At 32.9% G+C, this 27,882-nt stretch overlaps 1 protein-coding gene across 1 annotated transcript; it reads left to right on the top strand.

Moving 5' to 3' along the window:
- Positions 1 to 27,464, top strand: LOC124354668 (eukaryotic translation initiation factor 3 subunit J). Its single transcript, XM_046805299.1, has 7 exons — positions 1 to 158; positions 241 to 320; positions 12,444 to 12,560; positions 15,340 to 15,478; positions 19,185 to 19,334; positions 21,813 to 21,949; positions 26,758 to 27,464. The coding sequence occupies exons 1-7, from the start codon at positions 146 to 148 to the stop codon at positions 26,806 to 26,808; spliced, it is 687 nt and encodes a 228-aa protein (XP_046661255.1). The 5' UTR covers positions 1 to 145; the 3' UTR covers positions 26,809 to 27,464.
- The last annotated feature ends 418 nt before the right edge of the window (positions 27,465 to 27,882 follow it).

The raw sequence follows: 27,882 nt of genomic DNA on the forward strand, positions 1-27,882 counted from the left end.
AGTAACAACATCCCAATCCTAACATCGTGGTCGTGTTGGTTAGTGCAGCTGGTGCTATGTGTGTCATGCTGTAAAAAGGGATATTTTATTATTATAAAATTTATGTATTTTAGCATGTACTGTAATTTTCTCAGTTAACGTAAAAATGGATAGTTGGGGTAAGTAATTTAATTACAAAAATTTGAATTTTACTCAGTTTTCTGTTTCTTTCTTGGTGTAACGTCCAATTTCTTCTTTTAGATAGTGACAACTTCGAGGTCACCACGCCTGCTAAAATAGTTAATAAATGGGAAGGAGAAGATGAAGACGAAGATGTAAAAGTAAGTAAACTTTATTGTAATTCATTATTTATATATTTTTTTAAGTTTGCCCAATACAACTAGCTAATTTGTTTTAAATTCTTTTGATACCTTGTTCTATAGGCTACAGTCATGATTTTTTTTCTGACATACTGCACCTTAAACTCTACTTTATGCACTGCTAAAACAATCATAAGTTGGATGTTTGATTTAGTAGTAGGAGCAGGGTGACCACATCTCTGGCTTTTGGAGAACGTTCTTTTTATTGTTTGTCCTTTCGGCTTTTGATAATTATGAAAAATATCTACCTTTTTGGCTAATGCTTAAATGTTGAAAAATAGTAACAACGCATTAAAAAATTATGATTTTCGAAGTCACTAGATAAACCATTCAAAGTTTTCCTGCGCACATGTAATGCCATGGCACGTGAACTGTTGTTAGATTCAGTTGTATGTTGAGTATGGTTTATAGTGTCACTGATTCACTCTTGGTTTCTATCAGCTCAGCTGCACTGGAGCTACTACTCTTTGATTTCCTAATTAGGCTATGTATCATAAATGATAGGTTAATTTTGTACTGGTGTGAAATTGCCAATGGATTCCACCAAGTAGTTTCACTTCACTACCCCCCCCCCCCATACTTCATAGTCAGTTCTCACCACTTACCAAAGTGAGAGAAGAAAATGGCAGACGACAGTCATTGAAACCTAACCTATAAACTTAAAAATGAAATCTATAAATAAAAACAATCTAAAGTGATTCCATTGTTACGGGTGTTACAACGACACACTTAACCCTTTTGATCCCGGGAGTTTTCGCATCGGCGTCTGGCGCTCGGGTATCTGCCCCAGTCCCGGCCAAGATTTATTGAAAATGTAGTGCTTCGGCAAAAGTTACACAAACTTTTTATTAATCAATGGATTTTATTGATTCTTTTTTTAATATACTTCTCTAAGACTCTACTACAACATAAGCCCACCTAGAATTATAATAAAAATGCACACACAATGTTTTGAAAAAAAATGATACTTACCAAAAAATGTTTTTTCAAAATTTTCTGTTTCCATTTGATATAGAAGGCATAAAATGAAATTTCTGCTCAAAAATGAAAGCATTATGTCCTTGTACATATAAACATGAGTTGTATTCTAAATTTTGACTTAGTTATATTCACAAATAACTGAGATACAGGTTTACAACTAAATAATGCACATTTAGTTCCACAGGCACAACATTACGAAAAACACATGAAAAATGTATGTACAGATAATATTAAGTATTGTCACTTACTAAGTTACAAATTATAACAAAAGAACATAAATAGTTATATTTTAGCTTTCATCAATTGCTTTTATGATGATCTTATTGTTACAAAAAATTTTTTTCTAGTGTGTTCACTAACACTTGTGCAGTGGAAAACACTTTGTGTGTAGTCCTTTTTTACATTTTTTACAAATGTAGCTCGATTTCTTCCTCTTGCCACCCAGTCTGGTGCTGGCTGCACTGCAAACACAGCAATTTCTTTCCTTTTTATTAGGAAGTTTTTCAAAAAAACGGGGTAGTATTCCAGCATCGCCTCCACCTTGATTTTCATCATCACTGACATCGGTGTCTGGAATCCGGTGTCTCTGTTCTTTGAAATCAAACCATTCAGCAGATAAACTGTCAACTAGAGTCCTTTACATACTATAACTTTGTAAAGGTGTTCATTACAAATGGTATAATATAAAATAAAAAGTATTCAACCGATTATATTGTATTAAAAAAAAACATTTTTGTGAACGTCCGGAAAATCGGACGTTGGGATCGAACGTGATTTTTTAAAACGTCCGAAAATTCGGACGTTGGGATCGAACACGATCTTACAAAACGTCCGTAAAATCGGACGCTGGGATCAAAAGGGTTAATACACTAAATAACTTAACTTAAAAAATGTTTTCCCCAAAAAATACGGTAAAAAATAATTGTATTATGATTTCATGTTCATTTTGGCACAAATATAACCAGTTTTTTTCTTCCCATAAGAGATTTACAGAACTGAAAAGATGTGTTACGGGTGTTACAAAAATGAGACATGACCCCTTGTATTGTCATGAAAGTATCATGAACTCTGTTAATTTTGCATTGTTAAAAAGTTGAAGTATTTTTATTTGGAAGCTTAACAATCTAATATAAATAAAATTGCATCTGAATTTTTTGTATGTTGAAACATTTCTGAAATAAAAATTGAAAAGTGTTGTTACAGAAAATGTTACGGGTGTTACTTTGTCTTTTTTGTTTTCAAACTTAGTACACTTATTACATTTTACAAACAATTAAATTAATTTCATGATGTTTACATAGATAATACATTGTTGTTAATGTGTTTTAAGGCACTTAAATGTAAAAAAAACCAGTGAAATTCATATTAACCATTTAACCCTTTGAGTGCCAAGGGCCGATTTAATCGGCCTAGCAACGTTTCCGCATAGTGCCAAGGGCCGATGTAATCGGCCCGATGGTATTGACGAAAATTGCCAAGGGCCGACTAGATCGGCCTTTCCAATATTGGTCATCCTGTTGCTAAATATTGACGTATAATATCGCAAAACGTATCAAATTAAAGCCCAAGAAATGTACGACATAATTCACGTAGTGATAGTTTGTATATATAGTATACAATATTTTTATGTAGCTGATATCTAGAAGCCTGTGGCGCTAACCGCCTGTTGTCACGCTGCAGTCGTTTTGTTTACGTTCAGTTGTTTTAATTTGCTAGCTGTCTATTGTGGCTGTGTTGACATTTTGATTAATGTTTTAAAAGTTTCCTACTTATATTACTTCAGTTCAATTTCATTATTGAATAAGATATAGTTTGCCGAAATGAGTAAAAGGAACAGATCGCCCTTAAGCGAAAATATGTCAGATTCTGTTATATGCCCCCAACGCTTAAACTTTTTTCAACGAACTTATAACGTTATAACACGATGTAGTTGAGTAACAAAACTAACATTATGCCCCCAACGCTAATTAAACTAAACTAACCTAAACTTAAATAATCATGTGATGCCGCGCGGGCTGCCGTAATCGGGATTCTCGAGAAAGATAAGATAACAGCGACAACAATACCGATCGCAATACCTGGAAATGCTTGTTGAATGATGGAATGTTAGTTCTGTTACTCAACTACATCGTTTTATAACGATCTAAGTTCATTGAAAGAGTTTAAGCGTTGGGGGCATATAACGGAATCTGACCGCGAAAATACATTAATTTATTCTTATGATAAAAACACTCACTCAGTTATTTCATCTGAAGGATTTAGTATAATAAGCCTAATCAAATAAGCCCAATGTAATTAATTTATGTCTGGTCATAATAAATAAATAACAGTTGTATAATCTACCTTGATTTAATTTCTTAAAACTAGTAAAATATATTTTACATGAACAAGAGTAAGCGTGCATGTTGGGGCAGGTTTTCAGCATTTTGCAGCATTATATAAAAAAATTCAAAACTCTGTTATATATAAATGAATTTTTATGAAACTTGGTACGTGTATTCCAACTAACATGGGTAACATAAAATTGGCACATAAAACTCATTAAACAAAAATAAATAAATACTTTTTGTATTTTAAACAAAAAAAATTTGTTTTTTTGTTTTTTTTATTTTTGCTTATACATATATAAATATATATTTTTTTATTTATGGTCAAAATGTATATATACCAATTTGTAGCCCGTATCTTGCCCTAAATAATAAAGCAAAAAGTGTCCCATTATGTTAATATTTAATGAAGGTGTTAATTTTTTAGTAAAATACTGCAGTAACATAAAAATAGTGCTTGGCACTGAGGGGAATGGCCTGTCACAAATGACTGGCACTGGCTGCACGACCTCCGCCACATCGCGTGGCACTCAAAGGGTTAATTTGGTTCTATTAAATTCAAAGAAAACTTAAATCAAACCTTAAGGTATTACACAGGCTACATTAGGTTTATAAGTTTGTGTACATTAAAGTTATAGAATCAAAACACTTTAAAGTTTTATTTTTCATGTTTATTTAACATGATTAAACAATTAATATTTAGACGCTCTAGCTCTCTTTAAACTTCAATCATGGCACTTCTAACGCTGGCTCACTAACTTTGAAAACACCTCGATTTGAAACTGGTAAACTCTAAACGTAGACCGTTGTTAAACATTCTTAGTTGACAAAGAAAGACGATCGCCCGATCTATCAGACATTAACAGAACTATTTGGAGGGCCACTGCGTGACGAGCTGGGCTCATCAGTGATTCGCAATGGGTTAATGCTAGAAATAGTTTTAAGTAGTATTTTAAGTGTACAGCAATATAATATTAGGCCTAAGTGCCTTCTAAGTAAAATAAAAGGTGACTGGTGCTTTGGTACCAAGATAATCTAAACCACCACAAGCAATTGAGGCGGTAGCTGCTAGAAGGGCCTATCTCGAGATGGGCCCTTTTTGCGGAGATCGCTTATATTTTTTCTCCATATGTTTAAGTATAACCTCCATCTCACTCATTCAAATATTCCTCTTTGTTGTCAAGATAAACCTATTTAAACGTCCATATGTCGAGAGGCCCTTCTAGCATAGACAAATGGTGGCATCAGCTGGCTGTGCGTTTGTGTTTTCTGCTATACAATATAACCTCACTTCTTGTTGTTTTTTATTGTGATTGTGTAGCTTACAAGTAGTATTTGAGTGTTTTATTTAGATTGGTGTTAGATACTGAAGAAATGAGTGGTGAACTTCTTTTGAAATCTAACTCAAAAGGTGTAAAGAGAAAAGTAGTTACCACTGAACAGTGGGGCCGTAATGTTTGGAAACAAAAGCGGCAGTCGGGCCTAGGTTATACTTCCACTTTGGGAAAAGATGTTCCTACCGAAAGTTAATAATACAGTTCAATCTTGTTGCAAAAGGGATGAGTGCTACAAAAAGTTCTCATTTGATGAACAACTTGACATTTTTAACCAATTTTACGGAATCCTTTGGGTAAAAGTGATCAAGATTCATACTTGAGTAGTTGCATGACATTACAGGATAAGAAAACTGAGTGTAATGTAATTTATTACTGCTGGTAGTAGGGTTAATAAAAGTAATTAAAGTCAGTTACACTGTGGAAATATAAAAAAGAAATCTGTTTGTAAAAAAAAAAATATAATAAGTGAATAAATTATCAAAATAAATGGCTTTTATCCAATAGTAAACATTTTAAATGCAGTTTTCTCAAACATGGTTTTCTGAGATAGGCCCTTCTAGCAGCTACCGCCTCAATTGCTTTCTCCGTACTAGGCCAACTGACAGGGAGCTTAAATACAAATATCAATATAGCCTAGGATGCGGTTAAAATTGTAGGTATACAGTCATGGGGTACAGAGAGGCCCCACAATGGGACTTGGTTATTCTCTGGCATACAGGCCTAGGCCATGGTATTAGACTACAAATTTTCACAATGAAATTTTTCTTTCTGAAATAAGGTATGAATTTATACTTAGTATCTAACAATGAAGAATATTAACAGAAGCAATTTGAACATGTTATTAAGGCTGAAAATGGTAGGAAACTACAGTAGCTGTGAACATATTACATTTATACTTTGCGTTACGGGTGTTACATTGATGAAATGTAACACCCATAACACTTGTTGTGTAACACCCGTAACACCAATTTATGTACTTAATAAGTGGTTAAATATCTAATAAAGTATATAGCATTATTAGTCATAAACATAATCTCACTTTTACAAATGGGTTTAACAAACAAAAATTTACCTGATTACTAAATTAGAACTTTTACATGATTTGTGTTACGGGTGTTACAAGCTGTAGTACCAAAGTTGATCATCAATTTTATGAAAAATATTTTACTAACTCAAACAATAACTGTATGGAGTTGATGATGTATTCTTGGTTCTTCACTCCTAAACAATGGTAGCAGTCAGCTGTTTTCAGTATTCTAATTACGGCACTATTGAAATAGCAAAAACAAATCCGAAGTTACAGTAACTCAGCACGGGATTTAAAAAATACCTATAAAACAAATAAAATGCATTTAAGAACGAAAAAATATATATGTGTTGAAAGTTTATACTTTTGTCCAAACAAATATAGTGTCAAAATATTTTTTTAAATTTTTTTATTTTTTCCACTTGAGGGCCTCTTTTGCTGGAATTACCCGATGGAACGTTACATAACTAAATAAAAATTTATCGTTAATAATTACATTGTCAGCAGCTGGAACAAAATAAACCATAGTCACAACACAGCTGGCTATTTTCGGCGGCAAATTTGAAAATCATAAGATTCACAGATTTACACTTAGACATCGCGAACTTGACTTTTTCAAAACTTGACACAGATACAAAAGGGCTTCAGCAAGATACGTAATATACACTACAAAATAACAAAATCATCCAGTTTTTTGTACTAAGAAAACTTTTATTGAGCAACCAATGAGCTCGTATACTTAGATTTGCACATACATGGCCCAAACTCTTACGTTTGATCCACAAAAACACAAAACGGCTCCAGGATGACGCATATACCAAATGAATTTGTATCTTGCTGGCTATGTAATGAAGTATGGTCGGAGTAGTGAAGTGAGGGGAAACTCCTTGGTGGAATTCATTGGCAGTTTCACTCACACAGGTTATTTTTTTATAATACGCTAGTCTATGTATTTATATGTTATATAGTGTTAATTAATTATGTATAACTTACTTATAATGTAATGAACAATGAAATGAATGAATTCCAACTATTTTAAAAACTTATTTTTAATATTATTCTACAAAATTGGGTTCAAATCAGCTAACCTATAATTTTTAAAGAGTAAAATTCTAATAATTAATTCAATCTTTTGCCACATAACAAAATAATAGCCTCATACTTTTATCCATTGATATACACTTTAATAATATGAGTTTCTTACATTTTTCAATTAATATGTCAACAAAATGCCACCATCTGACTATTTCATTTCAAATCAACTAATAAAATAATTATTTTGGACCTTGACTTTTCCGACTTAGATGATTTTTATATGGAAGTTGTAGGCTTAACTACCAAGACTGGGCCTAAATTTGAAGGCCTGTAACTCAAAACCAAAAGGTAGAAAAATTTTTCATTTGAACTAGTCTTAGTAGATATAAGTTATAAATCAAAATCTGAGAGGTAAAGTCCCAGACCATTGGTTGATTTTACATGGAATGCTCAACCCCTTCAGGTTTATCTTGCAAATCAAACCATCACTTCAAATGTTTCATCATTACTATACATAATGATTTCGACATGTATTAAGTGCTATTATATTAAGTATACCTTAAATATTTGAATGTTAAAATGGCATTGTTGTCGGTATAAATAAATAAATTCTTGGAAGTCCAAGGATTGTTTATATGCGTCTGCAATCACAACAACAAAGTTTTTTCCTCCAGTTTTAAATATATCAGTTGAATCAAATTCCCATGGTCTGCAGGGGGTGTATCTTGCAAAAGAATTTCATCTTTTTTTAATTGTGCATGTACTTTGTAACTTGTCATTTTTTCTGATATCCTTTTGCATTTTTGTCCAATAAGTTAGTTCTTAAACCATACAATATAGCCTAATCATGGTAACTTAATTCATCTGTGAATGAAGTAAAGGGTTTGAAGATGCTGTTTATGCTATGATCAAACCTGATTGTATACCAGCCTCTAAAACTGGTTAAAAAAATAATTGCAGTTAATTACTATCTGGATTTCCAATAAATTTGAATCTTCATATTCTGGGTTTCTACTTCTCAGCTCATGTAGTATCTGCTACAGTTGTTCAGCCTCTTTCTCAGGTAGTATTATAAGGAGTAGGTTAGTTTCCATGGTCACAGAAGCTCACTGTGGTGTTTGTGCCAACATTAGACTCAACACCACTCGGTAATCAAAGGTGTAAATATAACTTTGTACCGCCCATAGAATAACAATGACACAACAAACATTCTTTGTCTAAAGTTTGTTATTATTGATGATTTAAAAGAATAGTGGGATTTCAATGGTAATGTCCTTTCACAGTAACGAATAATAAGCTATTTCCAACTAAGTTCATCAATCTGTACCCAGGTTTATCTTCTTCTCAACGTTTAGTGCATTTGTTAAAATTTTATTTGTACATATTTAGTTATTTTTTACTGCACATTTATTACATGTTTTATTAATGTAGGACACCTTCTAGTTGCATGTTAGTAACAGCATTTTGAATTAATATTTATATTACTGTGTCTCAAACGTTATTAAAATCACTCACCTTCTAATTTCTAATATTTCAGTTGTAAAAGAATTGAAGTTGGTAAGCCTATAGTAATAGTAAAGAATTAGGTAGCGATAATGATATTATATTTGGATTATTGAATAGCCTAGGCCTACATCATTTCTGAAAAAGTTGTATACTTACTGTATTTCACATTGTCATTACATTGCAGTTGATTTGTGAATACTTGTACGTAACTTTTAAAGAAGGTCTAATTAGGTAGGTAACTCAAATTTTTAATGCCGAGAATGGTATATTATCCTGAAGTCACATACACAATTATCATATCAAGTTAAAACAATTTTCAACCATTGGTTAATATATCTCTCTTTACCACACAATTTACTAAGAGACTAGTGCCTTAGGTATGGGTCTTTGTAAGAGAAAATCTGTTTTAAGTTTAAGTAACATTGATCACAGATATAAATATTGTTTTAAAGATGAATTTAACCTCATGTGAATGTAGCTCAATAGACAATTTTGTTATCCTTCAATAAAATACATATGTAAGTAAATTTAAAACATAGCAATAATAGATTATTGTGTAATTTAATTTGTAAATCAAATGTTTCTTAGTAATGGTTGAAACAACCCTGTAATAGCGGAGCTATCCTTCATGTACCTTTTAATCTTTATTTGTTACTTTAATTTGTAAATAAAATAAATAGAATAATAGTTCTCACATTTATACCTTTTTTGTGAGAATTACGTTCAAAAGAGTTATTGAGTGATGTGATAGTACAATGTAACTCCAATACTTTTGTATTATACAGAGGCTAACCTGTATCTATCTACTATCTGTTATTATGCGATATAATTAGGTAAATAAATAGAAAAAGTACAAGTTAATTTAACAAGCGCTTATATGATCTGAGCTTGATTGTAGATACTATCTTGAGGAATGTTTTTCTTCATTTGCGATCAGTACTTTTCCAACGTCAGATCACGTTGGACCTGGCACATTATCTGTGGTTGGGACGGAAAGAGCTGTTGTCCTGGATAACTTGGGCTCAGCGTACAATATGATGGCACCTCAACCGTTCTGTGGCATTTCTAGGTGTGAATCCTTTGGGGCTGTCTCGGAATGGTTTCAGAATGGATGCAGGTGGAGACTGCGTCTGGGTCCAAGAATGAGCAGAATGGACCTACAGTCGCCTTCCCTTGAGATGGAGTCTGACCTTCTCTCACTTAGTAGATGTTGTCTTCTCGGGTTATGGGTCTGATTATGGGACATGGTCACCTGAGGAAGCATCTTCACTGAGTCTGTATCTCCGGGAGGATCTGCTCTATAGAATGTATGACGAGCAGGAGGAAACTGCTGAACACGTGCTCTTTGTCTGCTCTTCAATAGCAAGGGAGTGGTATGCCATCTTTGGTAGTTTGGACAAGAGTGGCGAATTTACCCAGGAGGAGAACCTGATTGGTTGTTTTCTGTGGTTTGTAGAGCTTCTGAAACTGTAGACTGATCGGCTTCATGGTGTGCTTCTTGGGGACGCAAAAGGCCCCTGAGACTTTAGTGCAATAGGCCACCCCATAGAAAAAGAAGAAGAAGAAGAGGTTAGGAAAGTACCAATCGGAAATGCCCCTGGCCATCAGTGTTGGCTTTGGTACCACACTGCGCTCCTGGAAAAAAAAAGAAAAACATCCTTCGAGATAGTACCCAAATTGAAGCTCAGATCATGTGAGCACTTATAATGGTTAACTGTAATGTTGGTATTACTAGTAACCTACAGTATGTACTATAACCTAATCTAAACCTACTTATATCGTGTAATAACAAATAGTAGATAGGGACATATTGGCCTTCACATAATACCGAACTACCGGAGTTCATCCTTCCAGTGGTGCTATGTGACCAGACAGGTGCTACGCATCACACTAAATAGGTGTACATTGGAAACTTATTATATTATTTAAGAATTAAAGTAACAAATAAAGATTAACAAATTATGTGGGAGGGAGTTCAATTATTACTTTTTTTTCAAACCATTACTAAGAAACATTTGATTTACAAATGAAATGTAATAATAATTTACTTTTGCCATCGTTATATGTTACAAAAGGTATTATACCTTTCGTAAAATACAACAATGGCAAAAGTCCAAAATCCTTTTATTCTGTAAACCTTCCATTGTCAATAATAAATTTTTAAACAAAGAATAATCTACTATGCTCTGAGTTTTAAACTTAATTACTTGTGTATTTTATTGAGTGACAACAAAATTGCCTATTGAGTCACATCAGTCTAAAATTATCTTAAAAACACTATTTTTATCTGTGATCAATGTTACTTAAACTTAAAAACAAGATTTTCTCTAACAGAGACCGTCCTCCCAAGCTGTGTAGAAGGAAAATAGGTGACAGATATGAGGAATCCTATGTGATTGATATCCTGAGAACTGAGTTAAAAATGAGTTATAACCAATTCTCTATAGGACAATTAACTTTAATCTACACATAGTCTGTTAGAAATTAAAGCTTTGGAATCACCTCCAATGACTTTCCACCATCCAAGACGCCGTTTCATGAAATGTAAGATATATTTCTTCAGTTAAAGTTCTCTCACCCCTAAATTTAAGAATTCTACTTCAGCAAGGTTTTGGGAGGTGTAAATTTATTGAATTTCTAATAAAATGTTTAAAAAAATTGAATATAAAATTTCTTCAATTAGACAGGTGGCTGCAGTAGCCCTATACTAAGCAGCCACTACCACAATTGAATCATGATTATAATGACTTGGTGTCACAAGAAGTCGAACACGTTTATCCTTGAATATAGTAAAACGTAAGTAAATTTTACATTGTTTTGTTTGTAACATTTTATAAACTGAATATAAAAAGTTTTTTATTTATCGTTAATATATTAATTATTAAGATTTAAAACCAGACGAACTATATTGTTATTCGAAGTGCTTTGACATAATTTGCTTCTACATTATATTTTCAATATTTTTAGATAGTTATGAATATTGAGCATTCGATAATCGTGATTCGATTGTAGTTGTTTCTGATTATTATACTGCAGCCAAGATCCATGACGCTAGAAACCTACTAACTAAATTCTTATCTTTTATTATAGCCTCCAAAGTATCTAAATATACTTCATATTTTGATATACTTTGAACCCAAGTTCATTTTTCTATCTTAAGATAACGTTTGCTTTATCTCTAACATGTTTGTGGGTTTATTATTTACATTACTTTGTCTTGTACTGTCCTCTCCAAAATGAGAATATGATTTGCATTAAACTACGACACGGAATAGTATTACATCTGTTGTTTTTTGTATATAATTTTTGTCGTCAGATATGTATGAATTTGAATAAACTTAAAAAGCAATAAATAACTGTAATTTTTTGAAAGAAAAGAAATAATTACTGTACGTATTAATGTCCCTTATGTGTTTAATTGTTTAATGTGTTTAATGTGTTTAATTTAACTCTTATTACTTTAATTGCATCCCTAACTATTATTTGCAAAATCACACTTTTGATTGTTGTGGTTTTGTAATTGTAAACAGAAGAAAATAAGAATCCTATAACTATTTGTAAGTATATTTTATATGATCGAGTTAAAGGTAAGAACAAGTAGTTCTGCTACATCCTTACAACGTACCTAATAGTATCGTAGAATTGCTATATTTTAATATTTTTGCCAATAACATTGTTTTGAGTTTTATCAACAATTAAATTTTATCGATTTTCACTTAAGATTTCACCAAAGATTTATTCTTCAGACAACACATACAAGTACCTTGTCTGATTTTGAATCAATGTTTTTGCGGAGTTACTGATGATTAGAAATCCCCACTCAAATTATAAAAATAGAAAACTCTAAGTTTGATTATAAATTTGATTACAGGACAGTTGGGATGATCCTGAGGAAGAAAAAAAGGAAGAAGATCCATCAAAAATAACCACAGCTGCAGCAACGAAGAAGAATAAAAAGAGTTTAGAAAAGAAAATTGAGGAAAAAGAAGTAAGTATCAAGTTGTAAAAGAACCTATAAGCATGAAATTTCGCAACCTTCTTCTGTGTATAAATATTAAATAGTATTAAGGTAAATAAACATTGTACATACATTGTAAGATAAAATTGTTTAAACGCTGTGACTGTAAAGGTTAACCCCTTAAAACTGGCAGGTTTTTAATATTTTTTATGTGCCTACTGCTTTGTATAAAATTTATAACAATTCTTTTCTAACTGTTGTTCTACCTTTATTTGGTATCATTTTGTTCATCATGAACTAGAGAACAATGTGTATATAATGTAAACCATAAAATAAATATTTTTGTATAGTCAATATTAAAAATTCAAGTTGTGATTAAATAAAAAACATGGGTTGTACGAAGCAAATATAGTTATGTGAATAAATTTAATCCTCAGACACTACTAGCGGCTCCATATATATGGACATGACGATCGCTAAAATGCTATAGCGATTATCTACTATGCTAAACTCTATGCTCTCTGGGTAAAACACTGGTATTAATTATTGTTTAAAATTACTAACTTTTATTTAATATCATGTCTTTTTGAAGGTCTTTTTATGCAGAACACACTAGTTTTTAAATTATTTTGATATCTTTAAAAATTATTTAGCAATTAAATTCATCATAAACCCTGATATTTTCATGAAATTCACTAAATTGTCATTTTATTATTAAAGGCTGTGAAATAAAAAAAGTCTAACACAATTTTTTCAATTGGATTTTTTTTAATATCTATCTACCCATAGGGAAACCATGATAAAAGGGTCAGGAACATAAATGTTTTGTAACAAATTATATTTATATTGAGTGATTTGAAGTGGATTCACCCCGTTGCAGTGAATACCCCAAACAATACCGATATCACAGTACTTGACCGGGTAAAGACGGTGAAGCTCTCCTGAAGAAATAACTCATCATCACTTTTGTATCGTAAATATGTGGTATCACTGTTGACATAGAGTAATAAAGAAGACATTACATTGTTCAAAGTTTCTTCCCGTTTCCAGTGAAAATAAATCGTGTTGATAATCACCTGATTACATACTACAATGAGTGACAAGGGCGAGCACTGCAAATCAATAGAATCTCCGTTGATGCGAGTTGGTGTATGGTGTAACCAACGGAAGATACGTTGCATTTGCTAGTTAAAGGGTGAAGTAACTAAAACAGTTCATTGTTGAAAGATTCTAAATTATTGCTACTGATGTTAAACCCAAATATGAAATTGCTTTGTGATTTTTATTAACCCTTTGAGTGCCACAGGTATTTTCCTAAGGCATATGCATAAAGTGCCAGGCTGCTTTTCCATATTTGTAAGCTTTTGGGAAAAAAAACTGTTGTAAAATAACTACCCAACAGATTTTCATACTTTTGTTTTTTTCTCATTAAATGCAAAATATGATGCATATCATCATATACAAAATTTTATTCATAAAAGTATAAAAATTTCAGTATTTATAAAAAGTGTTTTTCTTTTTTATAAAAAGTTAAATTTCTACTTAATTTGAGTGTACACGGTAATTTTTAATATTTTATTTCTTTATACCATGATAAGGCCGTATAATTCTAAATAAAACCCATGTATAATATATTATTCTAGAATTAAAAAACATGGCATTATATGTATAAACAAAATGCTGTGCGGTGCCGACATTTTATAAATTGTACTTCATTTGTCAGAGTTTAGAAAATACATAGTAATACAGTAGTGTAGTTTTCACTAAATGATCTAATAAAACATCAATATAACACAAATAAATATGATTAGTAAATGTTAAGATTAATATTTGCTAACATATTTACATCAAAGTTTACATTTACTAAATAGTAGGCCTAACCCTAATATATTTACACTGAAAATTCACGTTTTTCCATTGGACACAACTCAAATCACTACATTACTTTTGTAAAGAAATACTGTATAAGTTACTATTTTAGTTTGTATTTACCCAAATGCTTGGTTATCAGCACATATACAACAAGAAAGGCCGTTACGCAATTCAACATGGTACTCGTCCGCTACGTTGCGTGACTGGAAGACAAAATCATCGCATAGGTACTTCGGTATTATCGCAGCCCATTATTTTGGACGAGTTTTCCTTATCAGGGACCAAAATAAACTTCATTATAAGTTCCTTCTTCCATAATTAATCGAAAAATACTCTATTGGTCATACATCCTATCGCCATATACTTTTCCAAATCCTATCCAAATAGACACACGAATGACCTGACTTTTTCAAATAATAAAATGTTGTTCTTTTAGTTTTTGTTTTCATTGACTGTCCTAATAACTTTGTAATTCCAAAATAGGTTAAAGTCTGTCCTTTTTAATACTGTAATTTATTTTGTCCCCGATAAGGAAAACTCGTCCAAAAATAGTGGCCTCTTGATAAGTACCCAAACGACATAAGTTTCACAGATAAAATGTTAGAGAAACAACATAAAACTCATATTTATCAATAGTTAAGAACCTATTGAATACAGCTGTCTGGTTATTTGGCCAAAATAATCTTGTACTATACAAAATATAATTGGAATAAGAAACATCAAAATTAGCGATGTTGGCACTTTCTGCACTTTATGCACTTTTAGTACCGTCAAGATTAGCGACGCTGTGGCACTCAAAAGGGTTAATAATACCATGATGAAGCTTCATAAACTATTAAATTCACCATACAGTTGTAGATAAATTAAACCTCATTGTAAGTACAATAATTGGAGGTTACAGTAATTCTAGTATAATTGTCTTATTTATTTTTTTTAGAGGAAAAGGAAAGAAGAGTTAGAAAGGAGACAGAATGAAAAACAAGGTGAAATGACCCCAGAGGAATTATTAGCTGAGAAACTGAGAAGGCAACAATTACAAGAAGAATCTGACCTACTGTTGGCTAAACAGCTATTAGGTAGGTATATTACTTAATTTGTTGGGTATAACAGTTAATATTATTCATTTCTTATGTGTATAATTCATTCTTACTTATTTGTTGATTGTAAAAAAAACTAATCTGTTTATTAGACAAATGTTTCTGTATATAGGCTATCTTGTTCATTATTTCTTTAACAACCCACACAATACTTTTTTTCCTGAGGGAAAAGGACTGTCCGTCCCCGTGCTTAGTCATAAAAGGACCTATGCACCTCCCTTACTTAAATTTGTGTCCTCAAAGTCCAAGGCTTTTGCAGAAGCCTATCAGATTTGAGGGCTCCTGTTCTCTGATATCCTTGGGGCTGAGGAGATATGCTCACAGGAATCTTCCGAATTTCTAAGATGGCAGGACAATCTAACCAAATATGCTCTGCTGATTCCTCCTCTTCTCCACAGAGTCTTACATTCGTCAGTCTGGCTAAGGCCCACCTTCATAAGATGTTTCCTTAGGAGGTCATGTCCTGTCAACATCCTTAATATCAGTTTTATATCATCCTTACTCTGATCCAAAAGAGGTGCCCACCCTTTAGCGTAAGGAGAGATAAACATTTTGGATACTCTTAATCCTGAGGCTCCACTCCAATTAATGTTTCTTATCCTCTTTTCCCAATCTTTTACAAGAGCTTGCAATTAGAGAAAGCGATCCCGCAACCTCGCTCAGGCCCCACCATTATAGACTTCACTCCCTTTTTGGTGAGGATGTCTGCTTTTTCATTTCCATGAATGCCCTCATGACCCGGCACCCAACCGAGTGTTACTCTGTTATTCCTTGCCAGCTCAGCTAGAGCATTCTTACATTCCCAGACTGCTTTCGAGTCAAACGAACAGGTATCAAGTGCCTTTAGTGCACTCCGACTTAGAAAGTATCAAATATTTTAATCCTTTTGTCCTCATTTGTATGAGTCTTCTAGAGCAGCAGCGTTTCCCAAACGGTGGGTCGCGACCCACTAGTGGGTCGCGGGCGGATTTAAGGTGGGTCGCGGCGTGACTGTCACTCGTAAGGCCATGTCACACTGCCGTGGCGTCGCGTCCGTCCATCCATAGTATGAACGTCCGCGTATGCCGCGACGGTCTCGAATCCCGTCAAACTACCAGACACGCATCCGCGTCCGCGGCCAACGCCACGTATTTCTAGGAGGGTGGAAGTTCAGTACACAATAATATGTCGTTACTCACCCTTATGATTATAGTTCACATTGCAGCTATATGTGTCCTGAGTAACTCGTAAAAACTTTGTAGCTGTAGCACAAATAGTTTTTGAGTTTTGACGGTAATGTAAAACACAGGTTTCGGAAAATCGCTATCAAAGTTTTTTTAACACTATTATTTATTTTAAAATTTTAATTTAGCATATCTAACCAGCAGCATAACACCTTCTCTTTCCTTGTTTTTTTGTTCTTTTTCAATTCTTAGCTTCCTCTTGGTCTTCTTACTTCCAGTATTCCCAATTTTGTCTTTTTCTCCGAGTATCCCACTCTTAAGATGTCAAAATTTTCAATGAGATTCCTAATGGTTTTTCCGACAACATATCTTTGTGAGCGTGCCTTTTCAACCTTGGTTCACATCAAGAATAAGTATAGAAACAGACTGGTGGACGTTGAAAGTGATTTACGCCTCAAAATATCTAATTTTAATCCTGACATTGAATTACTTGTTCAGTCAAAACAATGCCAGAAGTCACACTAGTATTATAGAAAAATTATTTGTAATCTTGAATAATAAATAAACTCTATCTATGTTTTCAATACTAAGCTGTGTACATATTTATTTACATTTTACATTCTTTCTATACACGTATTTAAATATAAATCATGTGTATTTTATATTAATGTTATTTATACATAATATACATATGTATATATAAAATCACGGGTGAGGGATGGGTCGCGAATGTGAACAAACATTTGGAAGTGGGTCGCCAAACACAAAAGGTTGGGAACCACTGTTCTAGAGCACAAATCTATTGCCATGACGGGATCAACAGGAGACAGGGATTTCTGATCTTCACTTGTGAAGACAGCATAGCTGAATGTCTGAAAGGAAAACAAGATTTCCATTAAGCCTTGGGAAGGGGCCAGTTTGATGATTTTACCAGAGGGACAAATTCCTCATTTTTTTTATTGATATTCAATATACTTTAATTTCAGAATAATCTGTTACTATGTTCTGTATTATTAATTTCTTACACTTAGTTTCAGAATTTTCACAATGAAGTTATATATTTTATTTACTTCTTTTTTTTTAAAAAAAGTTCATTTCAGTGGTGAAAACAAAAATGTTACATTTTTAGACACTAATCAACATTAGCAACTTTTCTGCATTTAATGTAGATGTTACATTAAACTAACTTTTATCAAATTTTGCATTAAAGCAGATTTTGATTTAAATAAATTGACAATTTTAATTAACAATGTGGGGTGAAACAAGTTACCACAACACATTTTTTTGATCTGGTTATTGATAAGTACATTAAACATTTACTACATGTAAAAGGATCGGGGTATTTTTGTTTTGTATAGACTTTCAAAATTCTCTTGTCACTGATGATCTGGCAAGGGTATTTGACGAAAAATCCAAGAGAACAGACATTTCACTATGACAACATTATCTGATGATTTCCAACAAATTTTACACACTCTTTTTTACAAAATTGTTCTGGACTGCCTAGGTTATCACAAGCTGTGGTCCCGAAAGGTTCCAAAAAATGCTCACTGACGTGCACAAAACCAAGGGACTTGGAAGTGCTTTGACTTTCTCATTTTTTGACAGTACAGTGATAATGGTGAGGATTTTTTAAACAAAATTATGACAAGTGATGAAACTTGGATCTATCATGTCACACCGGAATCCAAACAGCAGTCAATGGAGTGGCGACTTACGTAATCCCCGAAGAAGCAAAAGTTCAAGACGAAAATGTCTGCACAAAAAATCATGTGCACTGTCTTTTGGTATCGGAAAGGTGTTTTGCTGATTGATTTTCTCCTAAGAGGTGAAACCATTAATGCAGCAAGGTATTGTGGAACCTTAACAAAACAAGGCAGGCAATTGAAAACAATCGGAGAGGAATACTCAGTAACGGAATTGTGTCACTCCATGACAATGCTCGGCTCCATACTCCTGGTGACACTCAAACATTGGTTTGATAATTTCATTGAGAGCAGTTCGATCACCCGCCCTACAGCCAGGACTTGGCACCGTCTGACTACCACTTATTCCTGCACATGAAGCGCAAGCTAGGTGGCCAACCCTTTGAAACTGATGATGAAGTGAAAACTGCCTTTGGAGTTGTGGCTACATTCGTTGGTGGGAACCTTCTAGAAAAGGGTATAGATAAATTGATCACCCGCTATGACAAGTGTTTGAACATCGATTGAAAAATAGTTTAAGGTTTGGGCTTTCATGTAAAATAGAATTGTGTTGAAAAAAAATTGTTTTACTTGTTTTTTTAAATGGTACTTACTTTTTGTAATATATTTTGGACAGATCTTATTCTATTACGCAACATCTTAATGAATAGGATTATAATTAGAATTTAAACTAACTTATTAAGTCTATTTTATACAGTATGGTAGTTTTTAAGCTTTTTTAAACATGGCTCAATACTTATTGTACTATGTACAATTTTTGAATAAAGAATACTTTTGTTTCATTTCTTGTTAATAGTTTGACATTCAATTTTTCAGGATCTTTCGATATACCTTCTGTTGGCCTTGACAGCCAAGAAGATTTCGACAAATTCAAAGATGAAATTGTGAATAAATTAGGTGAATCCACTAAGAAGGACTATTTTCCTACCTTCGTAGAACAACTAATGCAGGCGATGTGTGTCCATTGTAAGTGTTTGTTCAAACCTCTTTAGTAATATTCTCTATTTACTATTTGTTTGATCCCCAAACATCATTTAAGCTGTTATCAAAGTTATGTACACTGTACCATCAAATGATAACATAAAAATAAATTGTAGTTTGGAAAAGGTAGCGAGTGAATGGTACATGCCTTGTTGAAACAGGATAGTCCCTAAAATATGAGTTTTATTTCTGAACAGACAACACATTGTATAATGAGTTTTATCATAACTGAATGTGCTTGAACTCAGATTTTCATTTCCTAAAGAAGAATAGAATGTGTCAATGTGATCAGTACTTGAACTTACTAATCAGAACCTCAATATTTTTAGGCTCTTTAATTGGTTAATACTACTTAGCGACTTGGACTTGTTATTTGTGGGATGTTTATTGCATGCTCTAGAAAGAATCTACTTTTTCATATAAACATTAAATAAACACATTTAACATTTTGTTTGTTTTTGTTTTTTTTTAGTCACTTTTAAGCCGTTGGTCCCCGGTTTAAATGTTAAAGAGGTCTTAGCCATAACTTCGCCTGGTAAAATAAGTCATGTGTACTTTTTTTACATTCATTAATAAAATTCTAGGCATAAATCCAAACAGTAAATAAAACTTAAACATACTTTAATGCAATCCTAGGTATAAATCCAAAACATAAAACTATCTAATGATGCTATGTTATATTGTATTTTTATTTTTATTGTAAAAATAACCATGTCATAGTCTGATAAAGCAACTATGTGGTTAGATAAAGCCTGGAGCAAAAAAATAGCTTGCACGTAAAAAAAAACAGGCATTGGATACTAAATTATGTATATGATGTGTATGGCACACCTATGCATTTTGTTTACTAACAGATGGACTGGGGCTGCCAACACTATTAAAAGTTAAAAAAAGAAGAAATGTTATCTAATATTTGTCCAAGAAATATTAAAAAAAATTAAACTTACACAAAAATGGAATTTTGAAACACATTTCTTAAATGCACTCTAAACGTATCAACAAAAATTTCTTTAGTGCTTTACGGGTTAATTGTGTTCTGTCTGATAAAATCTAGCAGAGGCATGCCTTATAGAACTCAATAATTAACACAATTATTCATTTAGTATCATGTAATAGATCATTATACTATAATGTTGAATTGCTCTGGGGAGGATACCTAATTACATGCTGGCTCACATTAGATATAGATCAAATAAAACATTAAATAATTTATATTCTGAAGAAGATATCTTGAAGAACTTGTTGATGCCAGCCAGTATGGCTTTGTACGTATTATCATATAAAAAATACAAAGATAATTATTTCATTGTGTACATTTGTAGATAATGAAAATTTATATTATCTCCAACTTCTTACATTAAAATTTAAGTAAAAATTATGGATTTGATGAATAAATCTGCTTTTCTTTAATAAAAGAATCACATGAGTGTGAGGGAGATAGAGCTAGTACTCTTTTTCTACAGTGAGAAATGCCTATAATGTCAATTCCCATGGTTCCTGCTATAACACGGTTGTTTTCATGTGACGCTCCAAATTACCAATCACTAAAACGCGTTTTTGTTTCACTTTGTGTATAATAAACCTTACACAGAAATTCAAATTAATAAATTATCATAGTTTTGTAATTTATATTTAACCAGCAATTTGTATTTTGTGTCTATACTTGTGCATTGCTGTGCTTCCTCTGCTTGGCAAGAAACAAACAGGTTAATCTTAATCTTGTAGTTATATAAATATGTTTTCACTAAAAGTATACATGTTTATATCTTAAATATTTTTTATAATGGTTGAGGGTTTATCACAGATGATCACAAGTTTTGGCTCATATGTAATTGAAGAAAATGTTCAGTCTCTAAAAATGTAAATACCGAGTGATGGTTTATGCCATTGTTTAATCTTAATGGGTTTCTTATCTCAACCCTTATATTTTAACACCCACACTACAGACTGCCTGCTGGTGGTTAATAGTCATTGCTGAGTGTCTTGGCATGTTCGTATAGTTATAACTTCCAATCGATGGTTTGTGCCATTGTTTAATCTCAATAGGTTTCTTATCTCAACCCTAACATTTTAAACATCCGCACTGCAGACTGCCTGCTGGTGGCTACCAATCTATGCTGAGTGTCTGACATGTTTGTATAGTTAAAACCTCTTAAGCGATGGGCTATACCATTGTTTTCTCTTTTTTATGTTTAGATGAAATAGTGATTTTCCTCTTTTGTAATGAGCTTTTAAATACACTCTATCAGTTTATGAAAACATTCATTTATATGTTTCTTTGCAGTAATGTTTTGAAAGTAAAAAAAACTAATATTTTAAATAACTTATTAGCAACAACAAAAATAAATACAATGCTCACCAGCTTAACCTAGGCAAAATTCTTTCAGTGCTTTAAGGGTTAAAATGGGCTGTGTGGTGGTAAATTCTATGCAGTCTGAATGTTAAGCTGCATTCTGTTCTCAGTGTCGTCTGGTGATCTGAAGAAACTTTCTGCCTGGATAAACAATCTTCATATAGAAAAATTAAAAATTGAGAAAGGTGAAAAGTCTAAGAAGAATAAAGGAAAAGGCAAAGCAAAATTGAAACTGGAGGGCGAGACCGTAAGTTGATCATTTTAAGTTGTTTCTGAGTATTTTAAGATTGATTGTTTGTTAAGCAAGTAAGTTTAAAGATAAATAAAGTTGAATTTTCACTAAACATTCAAATTCCATGTATCATTTATTAGGTATGAGAACAATGTGGTATTGCGTCTCTCACTGCCGTACATACACAATAGGGACATTCCCTATTTAAATGTAATATATCCATTTTAATAATAAAAACATATCCATAATAAAACATCCTAGACAATTTCATTTATAAATTCAATTATTTTTGAGAATTCCAAAAGGGCAAACATTTAATCAGTCTAACTATGAGGCCTGTTCAGAAAGTAAGCACTGTTTCATTCTACTGCCGCCGTAGCACTGCAATTCGTGTTCCGCGCATGCACACTAGTCGTCCTTGTTCACTAGCTGTCGACTCATGCCATTTTAGTTGTTCTACATTGTGTTTTTAGTTTACTCTGGCCATTTAAAATGTTTAAGACAATTAGGGATCGTGCTAATTGTTAGATTCGTTCTGTAATACGATTTTTTAACACAAGGAATGTGAAACCGGCTAAGATTTATCGTCAACTTTGAGATGTTTACATGGAAGACGGGATGAGTGAAGATTGGTGAGAAAGTAGGTGAGAATGTTGAATGGCGGAAGAACAAATGTGCATGATTAGAATCTGAGTAGTCAGCCGTCTCTCGTTACTTATGATAGAGCAGTTGACGAAAAATGCAAGAGAACAGACATTTCACTATGATAACGCTATCTGACGATTTCCACCAAATTGCACGCTCTCTTAGGTTTTTGCAAGCTGTGTTCCTGATGGGTTCCAAAAATACTCACTGACATGCACAAAACATAGAGACTTGGAAGTGCTTTGACTTTTCTCACGAGTACAGTGATGATGGTGAGGATTTTTTTAAACAAAATTGTGACAGGTTATGAAACTTGGGTCCAACCGGAATCCAAACAGCAGTCAATGGAGTGGTGACACGCAATCCCCAAAGAAACAAAACTTCAAGACGAAATGTCGGCACAAAAAATAATGTGCACTATCTTTTGGGATCGGAAAGGTGTTTTGCTGATGATTGATTTTCTCCCATAAGGTGAAACCATTAATGCGGCAAGGTATTGCAAAACCTTAACAAAACTAAGGCAGGCAATTGAAAACAATCTGAGAGGAATGCTCATTAACATAATTGTGTTGCTCCATGACAATGCTCAGCCCCATACCACTGGTGACACTCAACTATTGGTTCGACAATTTCGTTGGGAGCAGTTCGATCACCTGCCCTACAGCTCGGACTTGTGTACTTCAGTATCTCGTAATTTAAAATAATACTTTTAATCCTGTGACTACCAAGCATGTGTTAACACAGGGGATCGCACTTTTGCTGCTCCACTACACGACACTGATAGCTGTAAAATTACACATTTTGGATGCTAGTAGTGTAAATTTGAACTGCTACAAATCCACAATAGTGCTGTTAAATTGCTACTACACTTTGATGGTCAACAAAAGAATGGAGGCACATGGTAGAGGTTAACTTGAATTTTAGAAACAGAACCCTATTGTTTTCTAATTTTTTCAGTTGTTTTTCAAGACCGGGCATTTAATGCACCAGGTAAAAACCAGAAATAAGCCGAGTGTATCCTTATAGAAACTTTATATTTCCGTAGAACTGGGAAAATCTCAAACAGTTATCTGTCTCTAAGAACTTACGAAATCAAGATCTAATCTTAAAGTACATGATCCATGAAACTGAAGTGAACATTGACGACATATGGCTGACATTGTAGCTGAATTGAGTGCTAGTCCTTGGGCAGCATTTGGTTACTACAGTGTGTGTGATTAATGATGTGTTCACAAGCCTCATCTGACACCAGTCAAGTCAAGTTTGGCTCCATTAATATAATGCATGGTTAGTTAAACCCCCATACACGTAACAATCCGTCAGATGATTAAAGTCGGCCAACCTTCTTAGTTTAGTCTGTGAACAGACTTCGGATTGTACATCAGATTACATAGCTTAAAACAAAGAAAGTGATGTTATCACGGTCACACCCGAACCTTGACTGAACTATTATTGTCGCCAGTCTGCAAACACCAGGCCGGCCAAATTCTCCACACGTCAGTTTTTGTCGTCAGAGCGTCATTGATTAGACATCCACAACGGCTGGTGAAAATATCATCAGTTCCCTGTCAACTATTTACCTAACGACTTCCTTACACATGTGGCGATCAATCTGATAATTCAAATTGTTGAAACTAAATCATTACTTGTATGAGGAGTCTTACGTTGTGTATTTTATAGTCGATGTTTACAATCTAACTAACAAGATCTCTCTTAAATCACGGTCCTTTTTGTGTATTGATTTACTTTTTAATTGTGTTTTCATGATTATATATTATATTATGTTATAAGTTTGTGCTCTTCACCCTTAACCTTCCAAAATATGTTCAGTACTAAAGTACTAAAGACGTGCGCCTATGCTTCTGAAATTGTGAAGGAGTTGTCCAAAGCGAAGCGAAACAGGAAGTAAATGCCATCTAGTGCAATTTAGTACGAAGAGCTATGGCTTGGGCCTCTTCCACGAAGTAATACCTAATGATGGTCCAGCTTGAGAAATAAGGCTGAGGAAAGAGGAAGAGATTTAGTGTTTTACTCGGGTTGGCGTATGGGGAGTCGACGATCCCTACCGTGCATTACATATTTCCCATCTTAAAAAAAAACTAACAGGTTAGATTATTGTTGTAAAATATATTTCTTCTTTCTATACATACATTTTCCACGTTGATTAGCGGAATATGTCCTCAAAATATTATTTTATAAAGATTATTTTTGTAATGGTTTTCAAAGTGACAGAGGTTTTGGCTTCAGGAGTCATTAAACTTCACTGATTTTCATTACACTTCCGCAGTAGACACCCTAAAACAATACCTATACATTAAATGGAATATATTCTGGAAGCCCAATTTTATAACCTACAATTTAATTTATCTTATATTATTTAAAAGTTTATGTTAAAGGATATGATTTGTAGTTTTAAATATATCCGTTTCTCCGAACCTCTGCAAATTCCTTCGAACTCATGGTACTCTTAATAATGCTTTCCCTCCCAAAAGGACAAAGTTATAAGTCAACCAGAGCGCAGACTGGAGAACACAAGATAAACAGAGTACTGATGAATGTTTCTTTGGTTAATTTTTTAGTATTTTCTTTATAAAATATATCATGTTTACATCTTATAATTACTACTACTTTTTAATAATGTACTAATTTATTATTTTATTTTGATAAGTTTTTGTGCCTTTTATTTAGCAGCAAAATCGTGGTCTCGTACTGAAAGTTCGTGCACTGCAGACTCTCAGTGCTAGACTTCAGACTGCCCCACAGGAGCTCTGTTTGTTCTTTTTATTTTTCTGAATTGTATTCATGTATTTTCCAAACATCACAGAAAGAAAAATTATTATTTATACACAATGATATGTCGACAAATTGAAAGACACAGAGATGTAGACAAAGGAGGTTACAATAGGTGATAGCCGTGAATCTGCACCAAATTCCTTGCATATACCCCTGCCGATGAAATTTGCTAGGCCGCTGCAGCTTTTTGGCATTTCTTGTAAATACAGCTGGTGCACTTGGCGTAAGGATTAAATGCCACATTACAGTTGCTTATATCTGGTATGAAAATGGACTGGAGAATCAGGAATATGACAGGTCTTATGGTCACACTGTGCAAGCTTTTTTTATCATTGACTTTACACTACTATTCCTTTCATGGCCTCTTATGTTTATATTTTATGAAAGTATATGAAAGTGTTTCTTAAATTTCTACTGATAAGCTTTAAAATATCTTCTAAAGTCATAAAATAATTGTATTACTAAAATATAGATTAACATTTAGTTTTCAATTTAATTGTAATAATACTGGTGGACAAACTTTAAAATAGCTTCTCATAAAATCTTCCCCTTTTGTTTTGCGTTGTGGGATGGGTCTTCACATTATTATAAAGTTTGGTTTAATTTCAGTTTGACTTGTTGATCAAACAATTCTTTTTAGCATTGTTATTCTTTTAATTTCTGTATATGGTCCTAAAATTGCAAGACATTGACAAGACACCTCTTTAACAAGTTGCTACTAATTTGTGTCCTTGTCCAATTCCGTTATTCATACATATATGTCATAATTTGTACTTGACAGCAAGAATCAATCAAAGTGACTTGTTCAGGTGTCTGTCAGCACCTTGGCTCAGAATGATTTAGGATCAAGTTGTGTGTGGAAAGTACATAGTTTGCCAGTTACTCTGCCTTCTGCTGATTGTTTGGAAATTTCACTACACAGTTGGAGGTTAAAAAAATTACCCTTGTATTATTTTAAGCGATTACAAAAATTAAAACTATATTTACACGTTTACACTTTAATTTCAAAACCTATATAAACATGTTTGGAATAATTTTAGTTAAATCAGACATTGTAAAAAAGTTGAATATTTTTTCTGAGAAGTGGAGAATCTTGTAGAATTAGTTGTTGAATTGTAACTTTACTGCCATAATACAATCTTATTATGATATTATCATAAGGATGTCTTGTTTTAAAAGTTAATAGTGGTGTATTTTTAATTAAGTCATCTATTTTGTGCCTAGTTTAAGAAAAGTTGCCTTTATTTGTTTAAAGCTAACGGAGCATTTAATTATTCAATTTTTAGATTGTATAATTTAGCTATTGTACGATGCACTTAAAACAATGTGATATGTAATACTTGTCACAAAAAACCATTTAAGTAAGTTATCATCTTTTGTTTCAGGATTATAATGAATTCTCAGCGTACACCGAAGATTACGATGATTTCATGTAGTACTCAAACAGGAGTGGAGTGTGCTTAGTGCGCGATCTGACACTAACGGACTTTTAGGAGTTATATAATGTAATCGGATTTTTAAAACGACATTTTAATTGAAGGACATAAGATTTATTTATTTGTTATAAGTTTTGTTTTTAAAGAAATTGTATTTTTGATATATGGGTTTTGTAATATTAACACACTTTTAAGCTCAAACAGTCTTAAGCAGGTTTCAGCCTCTGTTAGGTATTTTGTCATACTAACCTCTTTTAACTTTTCAGTCATCACAATATTTTAATTTTTACAAAAAGTAATTTATCCTGTAAAATTGTTATCTTAATTTAAGAAGTGTAAATATTCAAACAGCTCATGGAGCACAACTGATAATCACTATAGTACTGCTGATATTGTATTTCTTGCCTATTAATCAGTGAAATTGTACATTTAGCTAAGATTTGATTTGTTTAAATTGCAAAAGTGTGCAAATGCGCATTTTATTTAGTATTTTGCACATGCAACTGAAATGTTATTTTCTGGGGTAAGTTGAAGTGATGGGTTAAAACTTTTTGGTTGATGTTCGTATAATGTTATCCAGATATTTAGAAAATACTGTTATAAAAATTATAAACGCACCATGCTCCAAATATACAATAAATATATTTTGAGGTGGACATCATGAGTTTTATTTAATGATTATCTAAAGGTTGGTTTTAACTGATTCCCTTCAGGTTGAGCTTAGACTTGGTGCTTTAACCAATCTAGTCACAGAGTGCCTGGATTCTAATGTTATATTTTGTAGCTCTTAAGTTTTAATGTTACAAGTTTTGCCTCCTGGATTGATGCTAGCTTATGAACAAATAAGGTTACATTACATACCTTTCCTTCGTCAAACCAACCTGTGCTCCTGAAACTATCACTACTTATCATCTATATAATCCTTTGACATTACTTATTTTACCAGATTTACCTCCTCGTGTACAACTTAACACATTCGCTGCGGCAAAAAGCACAATTAGGGTTACCGGATGCTGAAACATTTTTATGTAGAACAAACTTTCCTTGTATGGTAGAAAGGCAGGATTGAAGGTC

This window comes from Homalodisca vitripennis, chromosome 2, assembly GCF_021130785.1.
Source record: "Homalodisca vitripennis isolate AUS2020 chromosome 2, UT_GWSS_2.1, whole genome shotgun sequence".
NCBI classification, from domain to species: Eukaryota; Metazoa; Arthropoda; class Insecta; order Hemiptera; family Cicadellidae; genus Homalodisca; species Homalodisca vitripennis.

What these genes read in the sequence shown, in the direction of transcription:
- LOC124354668 (XM_046805299.1), top strand. An exon ending in AGAAAATTGAGGAAAAAGAA is followed by an intron (nt 12,561 to 15,339) that starts GTAAGTATCAAG and finishes TATTTTTTTTAG; the next exon opens with AGGAAAAGGAAAGAAGAGTT. An exon ending in TGAAACTGGAGGGCGAGACC is followed by an intron (nt 21,950 to 26,757) that starts GTAAGTTGATCA and finishes CTTTTGTTTCAG; the next exon opens with GATTATAATGAATTCTCAGC.